The following is a 23,533-nucleotide window of genomic DNA, read 5'->3' as shown; positions in this document are numbered from 1 at the left end:
GTATCTATGTTCATCAGAGCTATGAGCCTGTAGTTTCCCTTCTTTGTGTTGTCCTTGTCTAGTTTTGGTATTAGGGTGATGTTGGCATCAAAGAATGAGTTAGAAAGCACTCCATCTTCTTACAATTTTGGAATAGTTTGAGAAGGACTGATATTAAATCTTCTTCGAATGTTAGGTAGAATTCTCCAGAGAAGCCATCTGGTCCCGGACTTTTGTTTTCTGGGAGGTTTTTGATTACTATTTCAATCTCTTTACTTGTGATTGTTCTATATTCAAATTATCTATTTATTCTTGATTCACTTTGGGGAGGTTGTATGAGTCTAAGAATTTATCCATTTCTTTTGGGTTATACAGTTTGAAGGTATATGATTTTTCACAGCATTCTCTTATAAACCTTTGTATTTGTGTAGTATCCATTGTAATTTCTCCTCTTTCATTTATAATTTTATTTATCTGAGGCTTCTTTCTCTTTTTGTGGTGAGTCTGGCTAAGGGTTTGTCAATTTTGTTTGTCTTATCAAAGAACCACCTCTTAGTTTCATAATCCTTTCTACCGGCTTTTTTTTGGTCTCTATTTCATTTATTTCTGCTCTAAATTTTTATTTCTCTCCTTCTGCTGAATTTGGACTTTGTTTATTCTTCTTTTTCTAGTTCTATTAGTTGCAGTTTAAGATTGCTTACTTGAGATCTTTCTTGTTTGTTGAGATAGGCCTCTATTGCTGTCAATTTCCCTCTTATAACCACTTTTGCTGCATTCCATTAGAGTTGGTATGATGTATTTTCATTTTCATTTGTCTCCAGCTATTTTTTGATCTCTCCTTTGATTTCTTCATTGATTCAATGGTTGCTCAGTAGCATGTTGTTTAGTCTCCATATATTGGTGACTTTCCCAGCTTTTTTCTTGTAGTTGATTTCTAGTTTCATAAAATTGAGGTCAGAAAAGACACTTGATAAGATTTCAATCTTCTTAAATTTATTGAGGCTTGCCTTGTTTCCCAACATATGGTCTATCTTTGATAATGTTCCATGGGCACTTGAGAAGACTGTGTATTCTGCTCTTTTTGGATAGAATGCTCTCTATACATGTATTAAGTCCATCTGGTCTAGTATTTCATTAAGGCCACTATTTCTTTGTTGATTTCTGTCTGGATGATCTATCCATTGATGTAAGGGTGGAGGTTGAGGTCTCCTACTGTTGCTGTATTGTTGTTAATTTATCCCTTTAGATCTGTTAATAGTTGCTTTATATACTTTGGTGCTCCTGTGTTGGGTGCATATATGTTTATAAATGTTATGTCCTCTTGGTGGAATGTCCCTTTTATTACATAATGCCCCTCTTTGTCTCTCATTGCCTTTTTATCTTGAAGTCTGCTTTGTCTGATATAAGTATGGTAACATCTGTTTTGTTTTGCTTGCCATTTGCTTGGAGTATTGTCTTTCATCCCTTCACTCTGAGTCTGTGTTTGTCTTTAGAGCTGAGATTTTTTTTCTGGAGGCAGCATTTTGTTGGGTCTTGTTTTTTCATCCATCTAGCCACTCTGTGCCTTTTGATTGGAGAATTCAATCCATTTACATTTAGAGTGATTATTGATATATGACGGCTTAATACTGCCATTTTATCTCTTTTTTTTTCTGCTTGATCTACATTTCCATCGTTTCTCTGCCATTGTATTTCTGACTGCCATTTCAGCTTGGTGGTTTTCTATGATGGTTTTCTCTTTATTTATGATTTATGTCTCTGCTCTTATTTTTTGTTTGGTGGTTACCATGAGGTGTGTATAAAAGCTCTTGGAGGTGAGACAGTCCATTTTCTGATAGCCTCTTATCTGCATTAGCCTAAGCAGATTCTATTCCTTTCCTTGTCCTCTTCTAAGTTATTGTTGTCACAAATTATTCTGTTTTGTGTTGTGAGTTTGTGACTAAATTGAAGCATTTACAGTTATTTTTGATCCTTTCCTTCCCTTTATCTTTTATGTTATAATTAACTGTTTGCTAATCTGTTCTGATAGAGACCTGCAATTTTCTGATTTTGTCTGTCTATTTTTCACCTTGCTCAAGGCTTTGTAAACCTTTGCCTTTTTGTTTCAGGTATGAGAGCATCCTTGATCATTTCTTGTAAGGGAAGTCTAGTGATGATGAACTCCCTCAGCTTTTGTTTATCTTGGAAAGCTTTTTTCTCCACTGTATCCTGAGGATATTTGGCTGGATAGAGTATTCTTGACTGAAAGTTTTTGTCTTTCAATATCTTGAATATATCAATCCAATCTCTCCTAGCCTGTAAAGTTTCTGCTGAGAAATCCACTGAAAGCCTCATAGGAGTTCCTTTGTAGATTATTCACTTGTGCCTTCCTGCCCTTAATAATTTTTCTTTCTCATTGACTTTTGCCAATTTTACTATTATATGCCTTGGAGAAGGGATTTTTTTTGCATTGATGTGATTAGGAGTTCTATTGGCTTAATGTAATTGTAAGTCCAGTTATTTCCCCAGGTTTGGGAAGTTCTCAGCTATTATCTCCTTAAACAAGCTCTCTTCTCCTTTCTTCCTCTCGTCTACCTCTGGAATACCCCACAATCCTTATGTTGCATTTCCTAATTGAGTCTGATGTTTCTTAAAGAATTTCTTCATTCTTTTTTTGTCTTACCTCTCTCTTCTCCACCACCTGAAGCTTTTCTCTATTTCTGCCCTCTAAATCACTTCATCTATCCTCCATAACATCCCAGCTCTGTTTTTTTAAGGTTTTTAGATTGTTTTTATCTCATTCATTTTGTTATTCATCTCCAGTATTTCTGTTTGGTTTTTTTTTTTTTAGAGTTTCAATATCTTTGGTGAAATATTCCTTCCGCTCATTAATTTTATTCCTGAGTTCATTGAACTGTTTGAGTTTTCTTATAACTTATTGAGTTCCTTTATGACAACCATTTTGAATTCTCTGTCATTTAGATTGTAAATTTCTGTGACTTCAGGTTTGGTTTCTGGAGACTTGTCATTTCCCTTCTGCACGGAAGTGTTACTGTAACTTTTCATGGTGTTTGATGAACTGGTCTTTTGCCGAGGCATTTGTAGTTGTATCAGGTCACAGATTCCACCTGCTACCTCTGGGGTGGGGGGTAGGAGTTGTGTTTTCTGAACTCACTATGTCTGCTAGAAGTTGTGGCAAGAGGGTTTGTCTGTGTTTGCCTGCTGGCCATAGCTTCTCAGCAGGTCACACACACACATGCAGGTGCTCTCGTATAGAACCACTGCCTTGGCCAGGGCCTGGCTGAGCTGGTGAGCTAGGCGAGTGTAGAGGGGCACTTTCTTTCACATGCATGGTTCCACCCTGCACTCAAGGGTGGTTTGTCTGGGCTGCTGCACTTGGTGGGGGGTGCCCACACAGAGGCTGGGCCATGCTGCTCTGTGTGGAGCATTCCTGTAGGCCTGGCTGCAACTCCAAAAGTGAAAGCATTTGCATGCAGTCCTGTCTGCTCCCCCACCTCCTCTTATAGCTTCACACCAGCTGCTGTGTGAGGACCTGCAACTAGATCACTGCCACTGGGGAGTGGGAAGGGATCTGCTCACCTCCTGCCACTGCTTCCTAGGGATCTAGTACCCCTACCTTCAGATGTATGGCTGCATGGATCTCTCAGATGTCCTATTGTGCATTGTAGGGAATCCACTGTCAGTTAATGAATGTCCATTTGGTTGTAACTTAAGGGAGAGAGACTAAGGGAACAACTCACTCTATCATGATGCTCATGTCACTCTCCCCCAAGTACTAATTTTTTTTTGTAAGGAAGATTGGCCCTGAGCTAACATCTATGCCAATCTTCCTCTATTTTGTGTGAGGGATGCCACCATAGCATGGCTTGATGAGTGGTGTATAGGTCCAAGTCCGGGATCCAAACCCGCAACCTCTGGGCCACCAAAGCAGAGTGCATGAACTTAACCACTAAGCCACAGGGCCAGCCCCTCCAAGTCCTATTTTTAATGCTTTTTCTTCCTTTGCTTGGTGATATGCTCCATAGATCCTCTGGTATGCAATCTCTCTTGATGCAACAAGTTAATAAGCCTAGCTTTACTGGGCTATAGGTATGTCCTGGGTGTTCTTTACCAGATGGGTTCTATCATTAGACATTATAATCCTTAATTTAAAGATGGGTAAGATAAGTTCAGAAAAGAACTTACTCAGGATCACATAGTGAGTGACAGAACTGGGATTCCAACCCAGTTCTATATGATTTCAAAACCTATGCTCTTGGGGCCAGCCCAGTGGTGCAGCAGTTAAGTTCGCACATTTTGCTTTGGCGGCCCAGGGTTGCTGGTTCAGATCTCGGGTGCAGACCCGCATACTGCTTGTCAAGCCATGCTGTGGCAGGCATCCCACGTATAAAGTAGAGGAAGATGGGCATGGATGTTAGCTCAGGGCCAGACTCCCTAAGCAAAAAAGAGGAGGATTGGCAGCAAATGTTAGCTCAGGGCTAATCTTCCTCAAAAAATAAAAAAAATTTAAAAACCCTATGCACACTATGCATGTAGAGTCAGAGAATGTTGGAGCTGAAAAGGAAACTAAGGCACGCCATGCTCCTAACAATAATTGAAGAATTGGGATTGACATCCAGGAATCTACCACACAGGTAGTTTTGTTCTTATTCAATTGCCAATCAGCAACTTTTCAGGCTTTCCCTTTTGCTTGCACCTTCTGTGGACCTAGGATGTCCATGGATCTTTCAGGATACTCAGAGCCTTCACTAAGACTCACACTGGTAACTTCAGGCAGTTCCCAGAACTCCAGATATTACCTGTTTATGCCCTCCCTGAGAGATGAGAGATGAGAGTATAACCAGATCAAAACAATGCATTTAAAATTTCCATAGCTGCTGAAACACAATCCATCAACCCTTCTAAATATAGCTAATAGTCTACTTCCCTAAAATGAGTAAATTTATATGAAAGCATCACCCTTTTCTTCCTTTTCCACCCCATCCCAAAATCAGAGTACATGGGTGATGCCTAGTCTAAATCTCTGGTCAACCCTGAGTTACAATTATGCAAATATATGCTACCTAAGTCCTGCCATATGAAACTGTATAAGGCAGCAACAGCTGTCAAAACTTTCGAGCCACTGATTTTTGGACACTGCAACTATGTAATGCTATTAAAGACAAATATAATGGAAGTAATCAAAATCACGCAAAAGATACATGATTTCATGAAATTGATGGAATGTTGTGAGACAACCACTCTGTTCAAATGCAAAGGGATTATTAAAGAGTATCTGGAAGATTTATATCCTTTAATAATCAAAGAGGGAAATTATGGGACCTGGCTCTTCAAAAGACAATGATTTGAATATCAAAGGGATAATAGAGGTGCTGAATACGGTAAGGAAGTCCTTGAAGAGTTTTGCAAAACAAATCTCTTTTTGATTGTGCTGTGAAATGAAATGATGAGATTTTTAAATAATAGTCACATAAATACATGCACACACACACAATTTAACACTTCATCTATTCTCTGCTCATATTGAATGTTTAGTTGGAAATATATCCTCACAATTGTACGGTAAGATAATTTATTTTATTGTGTGTACATCTATTTTTTCAAGTTAAAACTTCAACTATAACTTTTCTTCACTTGTAAGAAATTTTAGGGCCTATTTAAAGTGAATTAATTTTAAATTAAATTTTCTATCAATGATTGTGTCCGGTTGGTGAGAACACCTGAATCCCTTTCTGGGTGAGAAGCAGGTTTGTGTCTGGGAGTCCTCACTCTCACTTCCCTTCCTGAGCTGGACTTTCTTCCTTTCCTCTGTTGTGCTGCCTTAATGTTGTCCATACACATTGGTCCCTCCGTTAGTTCAATCATCTCTGAGTTGGCTTCCATGGCTCCTTCTATTCAAAGTGTGGTCTGGAGACCAGCCACGTCTATATCACCTGGGAGCTTGTTAAAAGTGCAGGAGCTCAGGCCCTGACCCCAATCCCTCAAGGAAAATTTACACTTTAACAACATCACCAGGCATTAAGGTGATTCATTTGCACTTTAATGTTTAAGAAGCACTGTTCTAGAAGATTCTCAAGTACCTTTTTCTCAATTTTGTGAGATCTAGAGGTCATTTTTCTTTCTCTTGCCTCTGCGTTGCATAACTCACAAAGTTCTGTACAAAGTGCCTACTAGCCCACGTCTTATCACTCCTCTGTTCTTCCCTTGATTCTTTCCAGGGTACCGAAAGAGCCCCCTAACTGCTCGCCCAGCCATCATTCTCCTCTTCACTCCTCTCCCTGACATTCATTGCATCTTTTCTGAGTGATCTTCCTCTAAATAACAGAACAGTCTGGGTTAATTCCCCTTCCTGCAATTCCTGAAAGTCTAATGGTAAGAAGAGCTAATCTCCTTGGAGAGCCACAAGTGCCAGCTGGCTCCTGCGACCTATCCAACCCTGTCTCCTCCCTCCACTGACCCTATCATGCACTCTCCACTGGCCCCACTCCAAGCTACTTAGAGCTTCCTAAATAACATGCGATCTCTCAGACCTCAGTGGCACATTTTAACATTACGTCTCCGGGGCAGAATGGCCTTTCCTTCCTGATCCACTTCGAAAATTCGACTGAATCAACCTAAACCCACTGGCCCCTGGAGCCTTTTCTATCCCACCCTAAAAGAATTAATTGCTAACATGTTTATATTCCATGCATTTTGTACACACTACATATCACATTACATTTAAATTATTTTTACAAACATATTTCTTCCTTGTTCTTGTCAGTAGCCCACTAGAATATGAGATCTTGAATGAGAGTGAATTTTATTAATCTTTGATCTCTAGCATTTAGTATCTAGTATATAGATGATCAATAAATTCCTGTTGAATGCATAAATGATTCACCATAATACAAACTTTGCTCCTCAAGTAGTTCTAAATGTAATTTTTGTAGCAAAATATTGACTAACTTATATGTGTATTTTGATAGATATTAGTAAATATATTATTGAAAGGGAAAATATATATGAGAGGAAACATTTTTTATCACTGACCTTTATTTATCACTCTTGGAAGAAAAGCTATTAATGAGGTTCACATGAATGTTGTACCACCATTGCTGAACAGTAGTCATGAGCAGCTCCCAGTCTTAAATTCAATAACTTCTCGAAAACTTTATGGACTACAGTAAGAAGTACATTATAGCCCAAGCATGCATAGTTAAATGTTAAGAAAAGGGAACTCTTGCTTATTTTGTTTTGTTTTAAATAGTTTTGAATGAGTAGTGAGGTAAAACATAAACAAATTTGGAGTGCAAAATATTAGAATTATCCACGTTTAAATTGCAGCCATTTAGCCTAGGAAATAGTAAAGATAGGCAATACATCAGAATCACCTGGGGAGTCCTTGCAAGTATACTCAGATCCTACTTCATTGCAGGACACCCAGACAGGCTCGATCAAGTTTAGTGAAAGGGAAAGAGAAAAAGGGAGAAAAGGAGGTTAAAAACAGAAAGGAGAGAGACAGGAACAAGAGAAAGAAAGGATGGAAGGAAGTGTGGTAGGAAAGAAAGAAGGAAGGCAGAGAGAGAAGGCAGAAGAAAAAGCAGGGGGGAGGGAGAGAGAAAGAATGTATTGCAAAGACAATTCAATAACAGCAAGTATTCAACATTCCTCATGTTATAATGTATCTATATACCTTTCTGCAGAGACCTTAGAAGAAGCCTCTATACTAGAATTAAATATCTAACCATATACTTTAGGACTCACATTATGTATAAATATCAGAATTCAAACTGATCTTTGTTGACATGTGTGTATAACTTTGAATACTGTTTTCTTGTTAATGCAAGGTTCTTCAAGAGGTGTGATATTTCTATTTGTGTCCCTTCCTTCTCAAGGAAAATGCTGTTTTCATAATAACGTTCATTTCCTTTTCACGGTCTGTTTACACTCAATGGCGTTATATTATGGTTTAGATAAATATCATGATTTTATTTTGTTAATTGAAAGAGAGGTCAAAAGATAAAGTATAGGACAAAAGATGCATATTGACAAAGGGATAAATCTCTATGATTTGGAGCACACAACCAAATTCTTTATGCCTTAAGTTTTATCTTATTTTAGGGCCCATAGTAAATTACACTGTCCATTTCTTTGAGTGAGTGAAAAATTAAGAGAATTAAGAGGTGGACTGTTAAAACTAGCTCAAGCACTATCTTTTCTTCCAATTAAGTCTTTCCTGATCATTCAACCACATGGTACTAATCTCCCTTTCTTTTACTCCTCCATTGTATCTCTATACTTCTAAGATTGGAACCATTCAACTGAAATGTACGTAACTGTTTATATTCTATTGCATTCCCAGATTGATAATTACTCAAAGGATGAGGCTGTATCATTAATCTTGCATTTTTCAATATAGTACAGTTTCTGGCCCAAAAAATGCACTTAAGAAATGTCTAATAAATCAATGCCTTTAAAGGTCAGTGAGAGGGGCCAACCCCGTGGCCAAATGGTTAAGTTCACGTGCTCCCCTTCAGCAGCCCAGGGTTTCACCAGTTCCGATCCTGGGCACGGACATGGGCTATGGCACCACTCATCAGGCCACGATGAGGCAGAGTCCCACATAGCACAACCAGAGGCACTCACAACTAGAATCTACAACTATATACCGGGGGGCTTTGGGGAGAAGAATTAAAAAAAAAAAAAAGATTGGCAACAGTTGTTAGCTCAGGTGCCAATCTTTAAAAATAAAAAGGTCAATGAGAGACTAATAAACATACTTCTACTTATGTTTTTTTAACAACAGAAAACAAAACATAATTAAGCCGGAAAATGTGGAGAGAACAAAAAATATTAAGGAGAAAAAATCATGTATTTAATTTCAATAACAAGAGACAACTTTCGTCAAAACTTTTTTATATTTCTATGTCATTGGACCCTGTTAGATGAGTATTGACAAAGGGAGCTTTTCTAAGTCAAGTTACTTATGGTTTCCTAAAACTGTTTTTATAAGTTATACACCTTATAAACCTTATGTTTATAAAGTGAGTAGTTCTTAATTGCATTGAAACAAAAAAGGACAAAGGAATGAGGTAATGAGTTTGTACAGCTTCATCTATGTGGTGATTGTTTTAATGACTTGGCCTTAACTGTTTTTCTGACCCCCTTTTATAAAACTGCATAAGTTGCGTGACACTTTCAATGACAAAACATGCCTGATTTGCTCAAGTCCAGATCTTCACACATTTATACTTAACTATGTTTGTCTGCCTGGAGCTTTCAAATCACAAAATAACCTTGATTACACTGATGAGGGGACAGTGCTGACAAATAGTAGCGCTAATGCTACTACATAAAAATTAATTCTGCAGATCTGCTATTTACGTGAATTTGTCAAAAAGCATGCTATGAATGTAATCTTCTTTCATACTTTGATGTTTGGAGTTGTTTACTGCCACCAGATTTTTGGTTCCTGTTGAACATACATTTCCAATTTCATGAGGGAAATAAGCTTTATGAAAGAACTTACAGCAACTTTTCAGAAAACTGCACATTGGAAGATCCAATTTTCTTCTTTCACACTACCACTGAAACAGTCTTCTTTCTGATCACCGGCAATTTTCCAAACTCTGAGATTTCTCTTCCTAAACAATTTCTTCCAGAAAAGCTTTTGGTAATAATTCAACACTTCAGTCTACCCTGGTGAGTTGGGTGAATTAGAAATGTCTGAAAATAGATTCCAATGAAAATGAAGCAGGCGCTGAACACTTACCTGAGTCAGCGTCTCCCTGGTGAGAGCTCTGCTCTGTCGCATTCAAAGAGAATCTCACTACAAAAAGATATGTTACTTTCAATTTCTGTGCTTAGCTTTAAGCATTCTTTTATAGAGCGCATACCAATGACTAAACTGTAATGCTTCCCCCAAATCATTCCAATTACTTAAAGAAGACAAAGTTTGGAATCAATATTTGCTATAATATTATTGTGCTCATGGAGTATGTGTATATCTATAGTAGTAAAAGCATACTTAGAATGTGGCTTTTGGAGTTCAAATATTGGCCTTGCCATTTATTAGGTGTGTGACCTCAGTTAGCTTATTTAACTTCTCAGTGCCTCAGTTCCTTATCTGTAAACTGGTTATAGTAACAGTATCAATCTCACACGGTTTGTATGAGAATTAAATGAGCAAAGTTCTTAGAACATGGTCTTAAATAGGCAGCTCCTCAAGGCATGTTTTCAACCATTTCTAGGACACTGTCAGCAGTCAACACCTACGAACCAACCCTATTAGAATCAAGAATATTTTGCACTTTTAAAACTCTTAAAGATAACCCTTTATATTAGTAGTTCACCCCAAAGTCTAATGATCTTCATTTCTTTATCACTAATAATTTGTATCTCTATTCTTTCTTCCACAAAGATGGGAAAAGTTATGTCAACATCTTTTGCACTAGAATAATGATGAATAACTGACTGAGAGCCCCTTGTTTGCCAGGTCCTGTGACAAGTGCTTTATCTGTAGAAGTTTATTTCATCTTCACATATGACTTCAGAATTAGGTTCTCTTATTATCTCGAGTTTACACAGAGGGAAACCGAGGCTCTGGGAGGTCACATAGCTAGTAGTCTCGTAGTGTCAGAGCAGAGAGTGAGGAGTGTCTGTGTGACTGCGAGGATAGAAGCTGACCTCTTAAGTGTGTCGTTATATTATGGAATAGACCATACAGGAAATTCAGTTTAATATCTTCATTTCCCAGTAGAAGAATTTAGAGCAAGGCAGTGACTAAGCCCATGCAAAATCTAAGTCTTTTGCTCTATAGTCTGAGGGTCTCTCTGTCACAACACTCTGCATCCTCCTTTCCTCTAGCTTAATCCTGGATTTATATTTTACCACTTCTTTAGTTTTGAATAGAAAGTCCGGGGGGAAAAAAGAACCAAAACATTTGTCCGGAATATATTCCTCCCCCACATATCCATTTTTTCTCCTTTGAAGTAGCAACACCAGCTGCCAACAGAGGATCCCCCGGGCTTACAGAGCTTCAGTCAGCTTCACAGATGAAGGCAAAGATGAGAACACAGAAATCCCTCCTTTAAAGAACTTTGCTAATGTCTTTCACTCTAAATTCATTCTTTTATTAGTGAACACTTTTAAGACAACTCTGAAACCTTAAGGCAAGAATGGCAAAACACTGAATTCTAGGAGCTACAAGTGTCCCCTACTTGACTGTGAAGAGCTAAATGAAGGGGCGTAGGGTGAATAGGCACTCAAATCTCTATCTCCTCTAATTCACTTTATTTAACTCACCTTTTCCAGAGCCTGAGGTTTCTCCCACCTTCCTTATGTTATTAGAGACAAAATTCATTAGCCAAAAGCAAGAGGAAGAGGAGACTGCTTCCATATTTATTTAGGGTTTCAATGACTTGAGTCTTATCAAGAGAAGATAAAACAAGAGCTGCAGAGAGTGCTTCTTGGCTTAGACCAAAGCCAAGATTACATTCTAAATCTGAAATTTGGAATGAAAAAATATTCTTAACTATAAGCATAATGTTTCAATATTTTACACTATCCTTTTACTCACATATACAGTTGGCCCTCTGCAGTTGGTTGAATCTGCAGATGCAAAACCAACAGATATAAAGGGCTGACTGTAGTCATCATATAAGGGACTCAAGAATCCAAGGATTTTGGTATCTGTAGAGCTTCCTGAAACCAATCCCCCATGGGTACTCAAGGACGATCATACATTCATCATGCACACGTGAAAACACACACACAAAATGCAATATAGGCTTTGTTGGTAATTTTGCATTGAAAATCGTCTTCTTTTTAAAACTAGGGCAGGTCACGAACAAAACAGTAACATATTCATTGATTCATTTACTTAATAAACATTGATTGGGTACTTACTACATACGAGGCACTCTCTTAGGCATTGAGAATACCCAAGCAAACAAAACAGGCAACATTCCTGCCTTCATGGAGCTTTATTTCTAGTGGAGAAACCAAATAATAACCAAAATGAATAAATAAGATAGATGGGATGCTAACTTGTTATAAGTGCTAAGGAGGAAAAAGTAAAGTAATAAAAGAAATATTAAGCAACTAGATGAAAAGAGCAGAAATAGTGTGGTGAACAAAGACCTTATGAGAAGGTCTTTGATCTTTGCATCAAAACAAAAAGGAAGAGAGAAGATATTTGGGAGATTGGAATACCACCAGAAAAGAGCAAGTCCAAAAGCCCTGAGGTAGAAGATTATCTTGCATCTCTGAGGAACCAGAGTGGCTTTAGTGAAGTGAACAAAAAGAAAGAGTCATAAGAAATGAAATCAGAGAGATAAGAGGAGACCAGATTATGTAGAACCATACAGTTTGTGCTAAATATTTTGACTTTTACCGTGAGTGAGATGGTGATCTATTATTAAAGAGTTTTAAGGAGAGGAATAACATAATCTGACATATTTTAACAGGATCACTCTGGCTGAGGGGTTAAAAGTGGAGTACAGTGGTATAAAGTCAATAACTTGTGGCTTTTGTAATAAGCCAGATGAGAGGTGATGGTGACTTGAAGCAGCGTGGTGGCAGTGGGGCTTGTGTAAACTGGCAGAATGCTGGACGTATTTTGAAAGTAGAGACTAGAAGCCCTGCTGATGGAATCGATAAGAGACATGAAAAAAAGAGAAAATGCATGAAAAATTTAAGGTTGAAACCTACCTTTTTTGGCCTGACCAACTGAACCATGGAGTTCAAATGTGTAAAACTATAGGAATGGCTGCATGCATGTGATTTTTTGTTTATTTCTTTTAGTTGTTTTGGTTTGGTTCTGTTTGCCGGAGATGGCGAAAGCATATCAGGAGCTCATTTTTTAACAGGTTCAATTTAAGATATCTATTAAATACCCAAGTGGAGATGTCAAGTAGGTAATTGGATACACAGGTCAGAATTGATAGAGAGGTCTGCGAGGAAAAAATGAATTTGGGAATCATTAGCATACAGATGAAAAATCAACAAAAGAAATTGAGGAAGATAGATGAGAAAGTTGGAGAAAACTGGGTGAATGTGGTATCCTAGAAGCCAGGAGAAGAAATTATTTCGAGGAGAAAGTAACGTCTGATGAATGCTGCTCATAGGTCAAGAATGTTGAGGACTGAGAATTGACTATTAGACTTAGCAATGTGGGGTCTCTGGTAAGCTTAATAAAAGTAGCATCGGTGTAGTGGAGAAATGTAAACAAAAATTTAATTAGGAAGAAAGAAATTAAAGATTGTGAGTGTAGAAAACTCCATCAAGAAGGTATGCTGCAAAGGAACAGTGAGAAATAGGGACTAAATGGAGAGAAAGTAGGATCAAGTACTGTTTATTTGTTTGTATTTAAAATAAGAGATATAAGGAGTGTTTGTATCCTGCATGGAATGATTCATTAAAGAGGGAAGATTTATGGATGTCAGAAAGAGAGGAAATGATTAAGAGAATAGTCTTTGAGTAGGTGAGATGGATTTACTCAAAGACAGTCTACTCAAAAGATGGTCCAACACTGGCAGCATGAGTATCAGTTGGGAGATTGTCAGAAATGCAAATTACTTGGCCCTATGCTAGAACCAATAGCCAGCCCTGGTGGTCTAGTGGTTAAGACTCAGTTCATACTTCCACAGTCTGGGTTCAACACAAGCACTCTCTCACCTTCCTCTATTTTATGCCTCTCTTCCTACTTAACTTGCTAACAAGAGTCTACTTTGTTTTCCTAGAGGTCACTGGTTTAACTGTTCTTTTAGCCAAATGATGCAATTCATCTTCAGCATTCTACCCCATTGCTACCCTCTTCTTCCCCTCCTCCTCCTCTTCCATCTCTTCTCCTGCTCCTCCTCCTCCTGCTCCCTCTTCTTCATCAGTAATTTCTTCACCCCCTACAGTTGTGTCTTTACGACTACATCTAACATGCCGTTTTCCTTTTTTACCTCAAACCATCCACAAAGTTTACATGTTTTAAATTATAAAAATAAAGAACATGTAGACTATTCATTCTTAAATTTTCTTTTGTTTAATAAGAAGTAATCTCAGTCTCTTTTATCATTTTGCCTAAAGACAAACTTTTGGCTTTTAAAATTTTTGTTTGCATATTTTACTTGGCCATTGGGTCTTTTCATATATTTGACTTTTTCATATCTGTCTAAGCTGGCTTCCCCAAAAGCCCACACGCGCCTGCCATACAAATAGTCCCCAAACTAGAAAGTGTATTGAGCATTAAGGCAATGTTAAACCTTTGTTCTCCAAATCAAGAAAAAACTAAAATTCCAATGACGGAACACGCCAATCTTACATAAGATCATCTACAAGTATCTCTTGGTCAATATTTATTTGCTTATTATTTATTTTACAGATTTTCATGAAATTCTCTCTGAGTTACAAAAAGACTACCATAAAAAATCTAATGAGTGAATATATTAATATCTTTTTGCATTCCATGAGCAATAAAGCACTGTTGTAGGTTTTATAGTTTTTGATCCACATTGAGGTTCCAAAAAGAAACGGTGTAGTCAGGTCACATTTTCTGTGAGATCACTAGATTTAGTAAATTTTCACTATTTACTAGGGATAAAAGTTGTTTTTCTTTGTTATTTTTAAAGAAAAATGTACAGGTAATTATGTACTATAGGTAATTAAATCTAGAGATTATATTGAATTAAAGTCTAAATAAAATTGTGGTAGTTTTAAGACTATGTTCCTAAATTGACCATTTTTGCCATCTATGTAGGACACGTTATTTTTACTAGGTCATTAAGATTGTGTGATCTAGTGAAAGGAACTCCTTTCTAAACACCATATGTGGGCACATTACCACCCAGGACTCTCTCTACCACAGGCAACTCACATCCAGCATGCGACAATGAACTCTCGGTTATCCCTAAAGCCATACTTCTGCTTGTACTTCTTACCCTGATGAACAACATTCACCATCCAAACCCCAAACCTGGAAATTCCCCCAGGTAACTTCCTCTCCCTCACTTCTAACACCTATTCGATCACTAAATGCTGTTAATTCTACCACAAATCTTTATGGAATCCACCCTTTTGAACTCCATTGACAGTTTCTTATTTCAGGACCTCATCATCTCTTGCCTAAACTATAAGTATATGCTCCTAAGTGACCTTCCTGTCTCTGATATGCTTTACTGTTCCTGTAACCCCTACCTGTCTATCCTACATCATAAAATGCCAAGTAATAATTTGAGACATAAAATTAATGACTTCACAGCTTTGCTTAAAATTCTTGAATTACATAGAAGATAATGTTCAGACAACTTTGGGTGACCCTGAAGCCCTGGGAGCTGGTTACTGCTAGTATTTCCAGCCTCATCACTTGCTGCTTACTTCATCACTGTTTATACTATCCTTGTGGAGCTTCTGCAAGTAACCACTGGGTTTCTTGCCCTGAACACAGGTTGCTACTGTTACACAGAATAATCACCTCCCCCATCTGCAAACTAGAACTCAACTTCTAAAATGGAAATTATAATGATAATCACTTCACTAGATTATGAGAGCACTGTAAACTATTTAGCTTGTCAGAAATCATAGTTATTTTTATTTCCCACAACTAGTAATCATTATAATTTGAGCTGTTCTATTTCAATGTGTGCCATTTAAATCTGTTATATTGTTCATAAACTTTCACTATTGTTCCCCCCGTTTTTTAGTGTAATTATTTGCATCTCTGGGAAATTGTAAGAAGCATTCCATTTGTGTTGTATTTTTCTTTATTTCTTCTTTCCTTTTTAATTTGCAGATAAGAGCACTGGTTTCCCCTGACATTCAATCCTATATTCTTCTAAAGATGCTATTATTTTGTTGACTGGTAGTTCATCAATAAGTGTAATTACCATCTGCCATGTTGCATCTTAAATTATTCAATAATTGCATGCATATTAGTTTTCAGTTTTGGAAATTAAGCTCTTGAAAAGACACTCCCCTCCTTTGTTAAAGTCAGGTAGCATTCCAGGTATATTTTTCAAATAAACAGATTTGTAAATTCACTTTGCTTTTTGTTATTGCCACATAGAAATACTATGTAAAATTTCACAATCCTTTCTTTGAATACTCTGTTGTCTAATGCTAAGTGTAATATATAAACTACTGTGCTTACATCCTTATTGGTTTATCATACGATCTTTGAAAGACAAAAATAAATGATATTTAGTTTTCTGGGCACTGTGGATAAAAAATAAGAGTTGATTGAAATCATTTGGATGTATTTTGAAGGAAAAAAATATAAAGCCTGGTAATAGACGCAAAAAAGACGTGAGGAATCTCTCAGTATGCGCCCCAGTTTAAAGCTGTTTTTGAGAATAAAGGGCACACAGGTCTCTATAAATATGTATCTCTTTCAATTGTATTAAAGATATTTTCTTTTTTTCTCCTGCCAAAATTGCTTAAGAAAAATATATGTCTTTGGCTGAAAATTCAAGATACAAACTATTGTAGAATTCTCCTAAGGAATTAAAGCAATATTTTTCCTTTTTACACCAGATTCCGTTTCATTTAATTTTTATTCAGCCATTTTTCTTCATGTCTTCTCTCTATACTTTTATTTTAAACCACATACATTGTACAAGACAATGGTCTCTGATTTATTCCATTTGGGACCTGAGATATGGATGTGGGCAGTTTGCAGTATTTATAAAAGAATATAATAAAATTACCCATAAGCCCCAAATTCAATATACACATTTGCCAACAGATCTCCAATAAACAGAACATTGAATTTTAAAACCGGAAGGCGCCTTGGAGACAAGGAGTTCAACCCCCATATATTGTAGGAAAAAAACCCAAAGCCAAGGAATCGTCACTAGCCAGTCAAGCAACTAGAAGAGAATAAGAACTAAACCCTCAGACGCCCTGAATCCGAGTTCTGTGCTCTTTTTTAATAAGCCACATGTTCTCTCATGACACCCACTTCCGGTATCAGTCCGTCATTCCTCACAAGGTAAAAGAGAAGTAACTGAGTTTGCCACGTTCCTGAGCAACTACGAATACTCGTTCATAAAAGCAAAACTGGAAACATGAAATTTCTACAACAGAAGCTTTTCCTCAAGGCTACCTTTTCTGTTTGTTCGCATGTAAGGTGGCTAGTTCTCCACGGGAAGTAGCTATTAATCTTTGACTATTTTTTTTAGAAGCAACAGTGCTAATTTTAAGTTACTGTTTAAAAAAATAATCTCTTACTCTCATTATGTAAACATCTTGGAAATTCTTTGCAGACTTTATTTTCATGCTCTGTCTAAAAGCACTCTGTCCATGCCCAGAGAAATCTGTAGACATTAAGTTCGGTGTGTGAAATGTTCCCTTTGGCAGACCTCCATTTAAAGGTGTATTTTTTATGAAGGATAAAGAGCAGCTGATAATACTCACAGGAACCCCAGAGGAAATAGACTCTGTTGATGGTAAATGACTATAGTGGAGCAGGAAAAGCTCAAGTTTCTCCCTCCCTCCAACCTTTGCTCTGATAATTACCAAGCAAACCCTATCAGGAATGTTTTCTTTGATGATCCAGAAAGTGTCCAGTAAGGGAAGAAAAGGAAGGGCAGGGCATTTTCCATGAGGGTGTGGGAAAGAGGTTCAGTTAGCTTTCCTGTGTGATTAGAGCTGGGGAAGTTGATCTCTTTTCATGCTGTAAATGTGGCGTGCTGCAGTCACGCCTCCCGCTGCCAGCCCAGCACCAGGATCTTAATCATTCACTATGAAAACTCATTAGCTCCACAGCAATGAGTCCTCCACTGCTGAAGCTTGGCGCTGTGCTTAGTACCATGGCAATGATCTCAAACTGGATGTCCCAAATTCTCCCATCCTTGGTAGGACTGAACACCACAAGGCTGTCGACGCCAGATACTTCAGTAAGTCACTCCCGGGGGTTTGGCCATCTTGGCAAGTAAGTGCATTAAACCAGTGAGCTTGATTCTGTAAATTGCAAAGGCTGAGATTTTGCGTCTCTATTTACAATTCTGCTGCATTGGTACAATATTTATGTGGTAACTTTAGTCATGGATATTTCTTTATAAACACTTTAAAGTTACACCAAAAAATAAATGGACTGCCTCAGAAATTAGCTGTGAAAGGAAATACTAGACTCATTAAATTCTTAAGAATGAAAAGCTTTAACTTAACCATTTTAATCTGAGATTTGGAGGGATTGTTATATGAAATATGTTCTATTTCTCATTATTTTACTTCTTTTAATGTCTGTAAAATCTACAGAATTTTTCCTACAGAATATGCTAGAGTATATTCCATCTATCTAGTTTTACTATAGAAGATTCTTCCTTTAAATTCAGTTCCTGTGACTGTTTGCAAAGCATTCTGTCAGAGAAACCAATCTCTTGCAAACATAAATGAATTAAAAACTTCAGCAATTTAAAACCTGCCAAAAAGACCTTTAAGAGAGCTAAGAAACATGAACGATAGAAAACTTACTTGATAAAATCATTTCCCTGTATTGTTTCATTTTTTATAAAGACTTTTCCTACCACAAGTCTGACTCCTGTAGTCTTAATTCTCCAAAAATTAATGGTTTTTTAACCCTTCCCACATTATAACAAAGTCTGAAAGTTTGAAGCATAGTTTAGTTGGTAATACTCTAATACCTTTCAAATAAAAATGAAAACTACTGTTTTCTTAAATAGAAGTTTACAAATTTAAATAGAAAGAATATCCTGGAAAAATAATTTCCCCGCTATCAAATCAAAGGTACAGAAACAATTAGTATTTAGAGCTCTTTTATTTATCTTTATCTGTTTTTACCATTGGATTACTACAGTGGATCAGAAAAAGTCAGATACTAGGAGAAAAGTAACCTTCCATTTTCAAGACTTGCTTGCAATTACTAATAATCATCATCAATCAATATGTAATTAACTGAATAGAGTCAGATCAAATTAATTACATAATTTGCCAGATTCCTCCAGTGCTTAGGGCACAAGCACGGCACATATGTGGTACACTCTGGCCTGTTTTTACATTTTCACCTCCCTTGAGTCACTTTTGGTACCCTCGCTGCCTCCGTTATTGAGATCCCCCTCCTTACCTGCATTATGTGTGTGTCAGGGGAGATGTAAAAGAAATTTGTAGTTATAAAGAAAGCATAATATGTCAGCAATAAATAATTACAAAACAAAGAAATTTACATTATTTAATATTTACTGAGCCAAATTTTCCCAATATTCAAGTACCTGATGATTTTTAACAACTTGGTTGTTGAATTAACAACTCTTTCAGAGGGTGAGTTTAAACTAAGAAAGTCATGAATGCATTATATTTCAAACGTGGTACGGTGGTTCTGAGATGTATATTTTTGGTGTGTAGACTTTGCTTTGGTTGTTTCCTATTGTTGATGATTATGCACGATGCTTTTAGGACTTCTAGTTATCTTTTAAGTTTAAAGTAAATTTATTTTCTTTACTGTCTGATTGGTAATCTGTTGGTTGAAAAATATAAAGCATTGCTATGGTCTACGAATCTTCTGACACAACCAAATCTTCCTTTGAATGGCAAAAAAAAGTATAGGAACGTTTACCCTGTAGTATTCACTGGAATGAATAAACCAGGTTGCAAAAGCCTTTTTTGTTGTTATTTTTGCATGTTTTACAGAAGTGGCCCACTTTATAGGAGAACAATGTCTACAACATTTCCCTACCTTAATTATTCAAGATAATTGCTTATACCTTAGGATTGCCATGGTGAAAAATGAATGAATCTGTATTTCCTGGATTAAGATAATAAAATGTTAACGCTGGAAAGAAACCATCTTAGAAACCATGCAGGCCAGTTATTTTCACACTACTCTTGGCAGCAATGCCTTCTTTTTTTTTTTTTTCAAATTAAATCTTATGTAATGTATGTTGAATAAATATTTGTTAAATGAAGCTTGAAGTGGAAATCCAATATGTAAAATAGGTCATGGGTCAAAAAACAAACGAGGGGGGAGTATTTACTGGGCCACCACCATTTGCTACCTCCCCTCACAATCAACCCCTTGCCCTATTCAAGATACCTCCACAGAAACCTCAGAGCTCTCAAGAGCTTAGCTGGAAATATGACTGATCTAATCCAACCTCCTCATTCTGTAAGTGGGAGGACGGACCCCAAACGTGTAAGTGACTAAGCAGATTTCCTCAACTGGTTAACGGCAGAGCCAAGGGTCAAAGCGAGTCACCAGACAGCAGTCCTGACCAGGGAAGTCATGTCACCCACCTTTGCTAGTCCTTGCCCCTCCTGGCCCCTGGTGTCACCCTTGGTTCTCTCTGCCCTGCTCATGTGGTTTCCTATGACCCTGGACTCCACTCCCTTGGATGAAAGGGTTGACAGTTTCCTTCCCAGGAGGTACAGTCACGATGTCCAGCCCTTCTCAGTTTTCTCCCTCTACATTCTCGCTGTAGATAGCATGAGTGGGATGAGCCTGCACTTGTGTAGATACCACACACACCACAAAATTAGCTCTGAAAATTTGTTTTATAACTGATTGCAGGATATGCAAAAGACCCAAAGTGCAGATTTACACAAATATGAATACAGTCTCTCTTTAGAAGGGTAGTTTCAAATGACCTAAAAACACAAAACTAAAATAAGAAAGATAAGGTTTTGATCATTAAATGGTAATTAAATCTATTTATGGCAGGGTCTCTGAAATAGGCAGTGCGCATTTGATTATCTCAAAAGCTCCAAGTGGTTTTTAAATTTCTAGGATATTTTTGTTAGTCAGTAGTTAAATACATCTCCTTATGGGAGGAATGATCTCTCTCTTCTTTTTCTTAGAATCTTGAAACATTGCTTTATCCTCCTCTCTGGCCCCTGTTTTCTGTCTTTTTTTCCATTTTTTTTTTTTTCCTTCTAATCCATCACTGGGCCCATAAGACTCTGGGGAACTGGTGTCAGCAGAGGGATGCCTCAGCTCTGAGAAAGCTCAGGCTGCCTCTGGTACTTCTCTCTGACACAGAGTAGCTTCCCCTTGAGGCTGAGCTTCTGAGAAATCCCCCATGCTGTGAACTCTACACTAGGAAAAACCTGGAAAAGAGTCATTAAACGAGCAGAGGACATTCCGGAGACACCAGCTGTTCTCAGTCAGCCCAACAGCTGCCGCAATGGTGGGAAGAAGCCTTGAAGGGACCTGTGGGCATAAGTGATTTGTTTTGCTACATTTTCAAACATCTCACTGGCTTCTCCTCATAACTACTTCAGTGAGTTAGTCAGTTTTAAGCTCTGTAAAATGAGAATACCCTGATACAAACTCTCAATACTCTCTAAGTTTCTTATCCTCAACTCACCAATTTTTTTAGTCCTGGATGAAGATATCTGACTTCTCTGTTCTGTATGACACTTTTTCTTCCAAAAATCCTTAGACAATGTCCATTTTATAGAATAGCAACTAAACAAATTAAGGAGTGGGAGATGGATGAGAGAATAGAATGGCATATCTGGAGAGGCACAGAGAATGTGATAATTGGCTTTTTAAAGTAGAATTGTGACATGAATAAGAGAGGAGATTTAAAGCAGAAGTAGGACCAAAGAGGGAAGAGTACAAAGAGAGAAGTTCAGATCCAGCCCCTCAGCTTTCCACCAATGGAAGGGGCAGCGTATGAAGCAATTCCCATCATGCACAGTTCAAGTGGAAAGACAAGGAGAACATATAGGACAAGTGTCGTTGAACGGAAGACATAGGACCCATATGACTTCGAAGTCCTTGCCAACTCTAAGTCATTGTGATTTCCAGAATATGAGCAGAGGTGACCAATCAACCTAAATTTGATGATGTCTTTGTTTTCTTGTTTTTAGAGTTGTTTTTTTTAGAGCACTGAGGTTTTCTTGAGTGAAGAATATGCATTTCTTATTTCAGTTCCAACTAGTCTCATAAGAAACAGAAAGAAATCTGCTATGCAGTGACATCTTTATTAATACATCTCCTGAACACAGCTTCTTTTAGCTGGTCTGTCAACATCTCTCTAACTCTTGTCCTCACATTTCTCCTCTCTTCACAACTGAAGCCATTAGCATGCTCAACCACATTTCACTCTCTGAGACAAAACCTATCCTCAGAAAATTTGTAAGGGGTTTTCATCACTTAGGGATCTCAAATCTAAATCCAATAGGTTTTAATAAATGGGTTTTTCCTGCTTTATTTTCTTACCTTGTATACCACTTTCAGTAGCTAGATCCTTTATTCCTTTTTGCCTCAGTCTGCACTTTTTTGAAATGCCCAGAAACCCAACATAAAACATAAGACATGACAATGTTCAGCCAGCTGATTTTATTCTCTTCTAAGGAGCGGAAATTTGTCCCCTTGCCTGCCCTTTCACCTGGGCCCTGATAAATGATTGGAGGACCTTCCTCAGAAATACGCAGTTGTATCTTGCTAAACTTTTACTGCTAACCACCCCTCTGGGGTGCCAATTGCTACTTATTTCCATACTGTTTGGATAATGCCTTCCACCTGCCTGGGTGCATCTCCTCTGAAGCACAATTTTTGGCTATTGGTGAATGGACATAGACCATTGGCATTTATTTGCAGAGGATGATAGTAAAGAGCTCTGTACTGAAAGTTGGAGAAAATTGGTCTAAGTCTAATGTATAACATTTACTGCATGGGTGACTTAGAAAAAATTGCTTAAGTTCTTTGAGTTTCAGCTTTCTCATAAATAAAACAAGGTAATATCTATTTCTAAGGGTAGTTGGTTCAAAAGAAGTGAGACTAATACAGAAAAGGGATTTTATAAACAGAAAACATAATGAAATGCAAGATATTTTTATTTACTTTTACTTTTACCTCAGTCCTCAGGATCTTTCTCTTCTGGTACCTAGCCTCTGCAGTGCTGGGAGAATTCTCACACAGTAGCTTTATATTTATAAAACATAGCTTTGTAATTAAATTATAAGCAAAGAATCCAGACTTGAAATCCAATTGTTAAAATTATCATTTTAATTTTTCTATTTAGAGCATTCTTAAATATTTCATAAGTTTTGTAATATTAAAAGCTGCTAAATAGTTCATTTAGCTCTAATTAACTCAAAAGGTTCGAGAACTGCATCTGTAACTCCTGTATTTAACAATGCTTCGGATAGTAATAAACCATGTGCACCCTCCAGGTCCAGCTATTGGGCTTCAAAGTAGTTCAGAAAATGCTATCAGGGTTATTTTCATCATACATAAAAGGGAATTTCAGACAACTGATGGTACAGTGTGGTGGTTAAACTCTCAGGCTCTGAAATCAGACTGTGCAAGTACAAATCCCAGCTCTCATTACCCCCTGCCTGACTTTGAGCAAGTTCCTTACTGTCTCTTAGTTTCCTCACCTATAAAATGGGCAGAATAACATCCCCTACTCTATAGGGTTACTGTGATATTCAAAGGCAATAACACATGTGAACTGCCAAGTAATGGCTAGAGCTCCATAAGTGTTTCCTATTACTAATACATGAGGTTTATTGACACCTGAATAATTGCTCTTATAGGTTAAGGTAGGAGCAAGCCTTTTTTCATTGGTATCCAAAAACCATCTAAATATTTCCTTCTATTTGAGATCTTGGTTGGTTT

The 23,533-nt window shown here is 37.4% G+C and overlaps 1 protein-coding gene across 2 annotated transcripts in view; it reads left to right on the top strand.

The window, feature by feature from the left end:
* OLFM3 (olfactomedin 3) overlaps positions 1–23,533 on the top strand; it is a 182,203-nt gene that overhangs the window by 122,844 nt on the left and 35,826 nt on the right. The window contains exon 1 of one of the 2 annotated variants that reach the window (XM_014865265.3): positions 17,652–17,846. The exons of the other annotated variant lie outside the window; for it this stretch is intronic. Coding sequence (XP_014720751.1) covers positions 17,718–17,846 — 129 coding nt within the window. The 5' untranslated portion in view covers positions 17,652–17,717. Of the gene's footprint in view, positions 1–17,651; positions 17,847–23,533 lie in introns of those variants that run through there. 2 annotated transcript variants of the gene reach the window in all.

Source organism: Equus asinus, chromosome 16 (genome assembly GCF_041296235.1).
Source record: "Equus asinus isolate D_3611 breed Donkey chromosome 16, EquAss-T2T_v2, whole genome shotgun sequence".
In the NCBI taxonomy this organism is placed as follows: domain Eukaryota; kingdom Metazoa; phylum Chordata; class Mammalia; order Perissodactyla; family Equidae; genus Equus; species Equus asinus.
The sequence above is the reverse complement of the archived record's forward strand: the minus strand, read 5'-3'. Positions and strand labels throughout refer to the sequence as shown.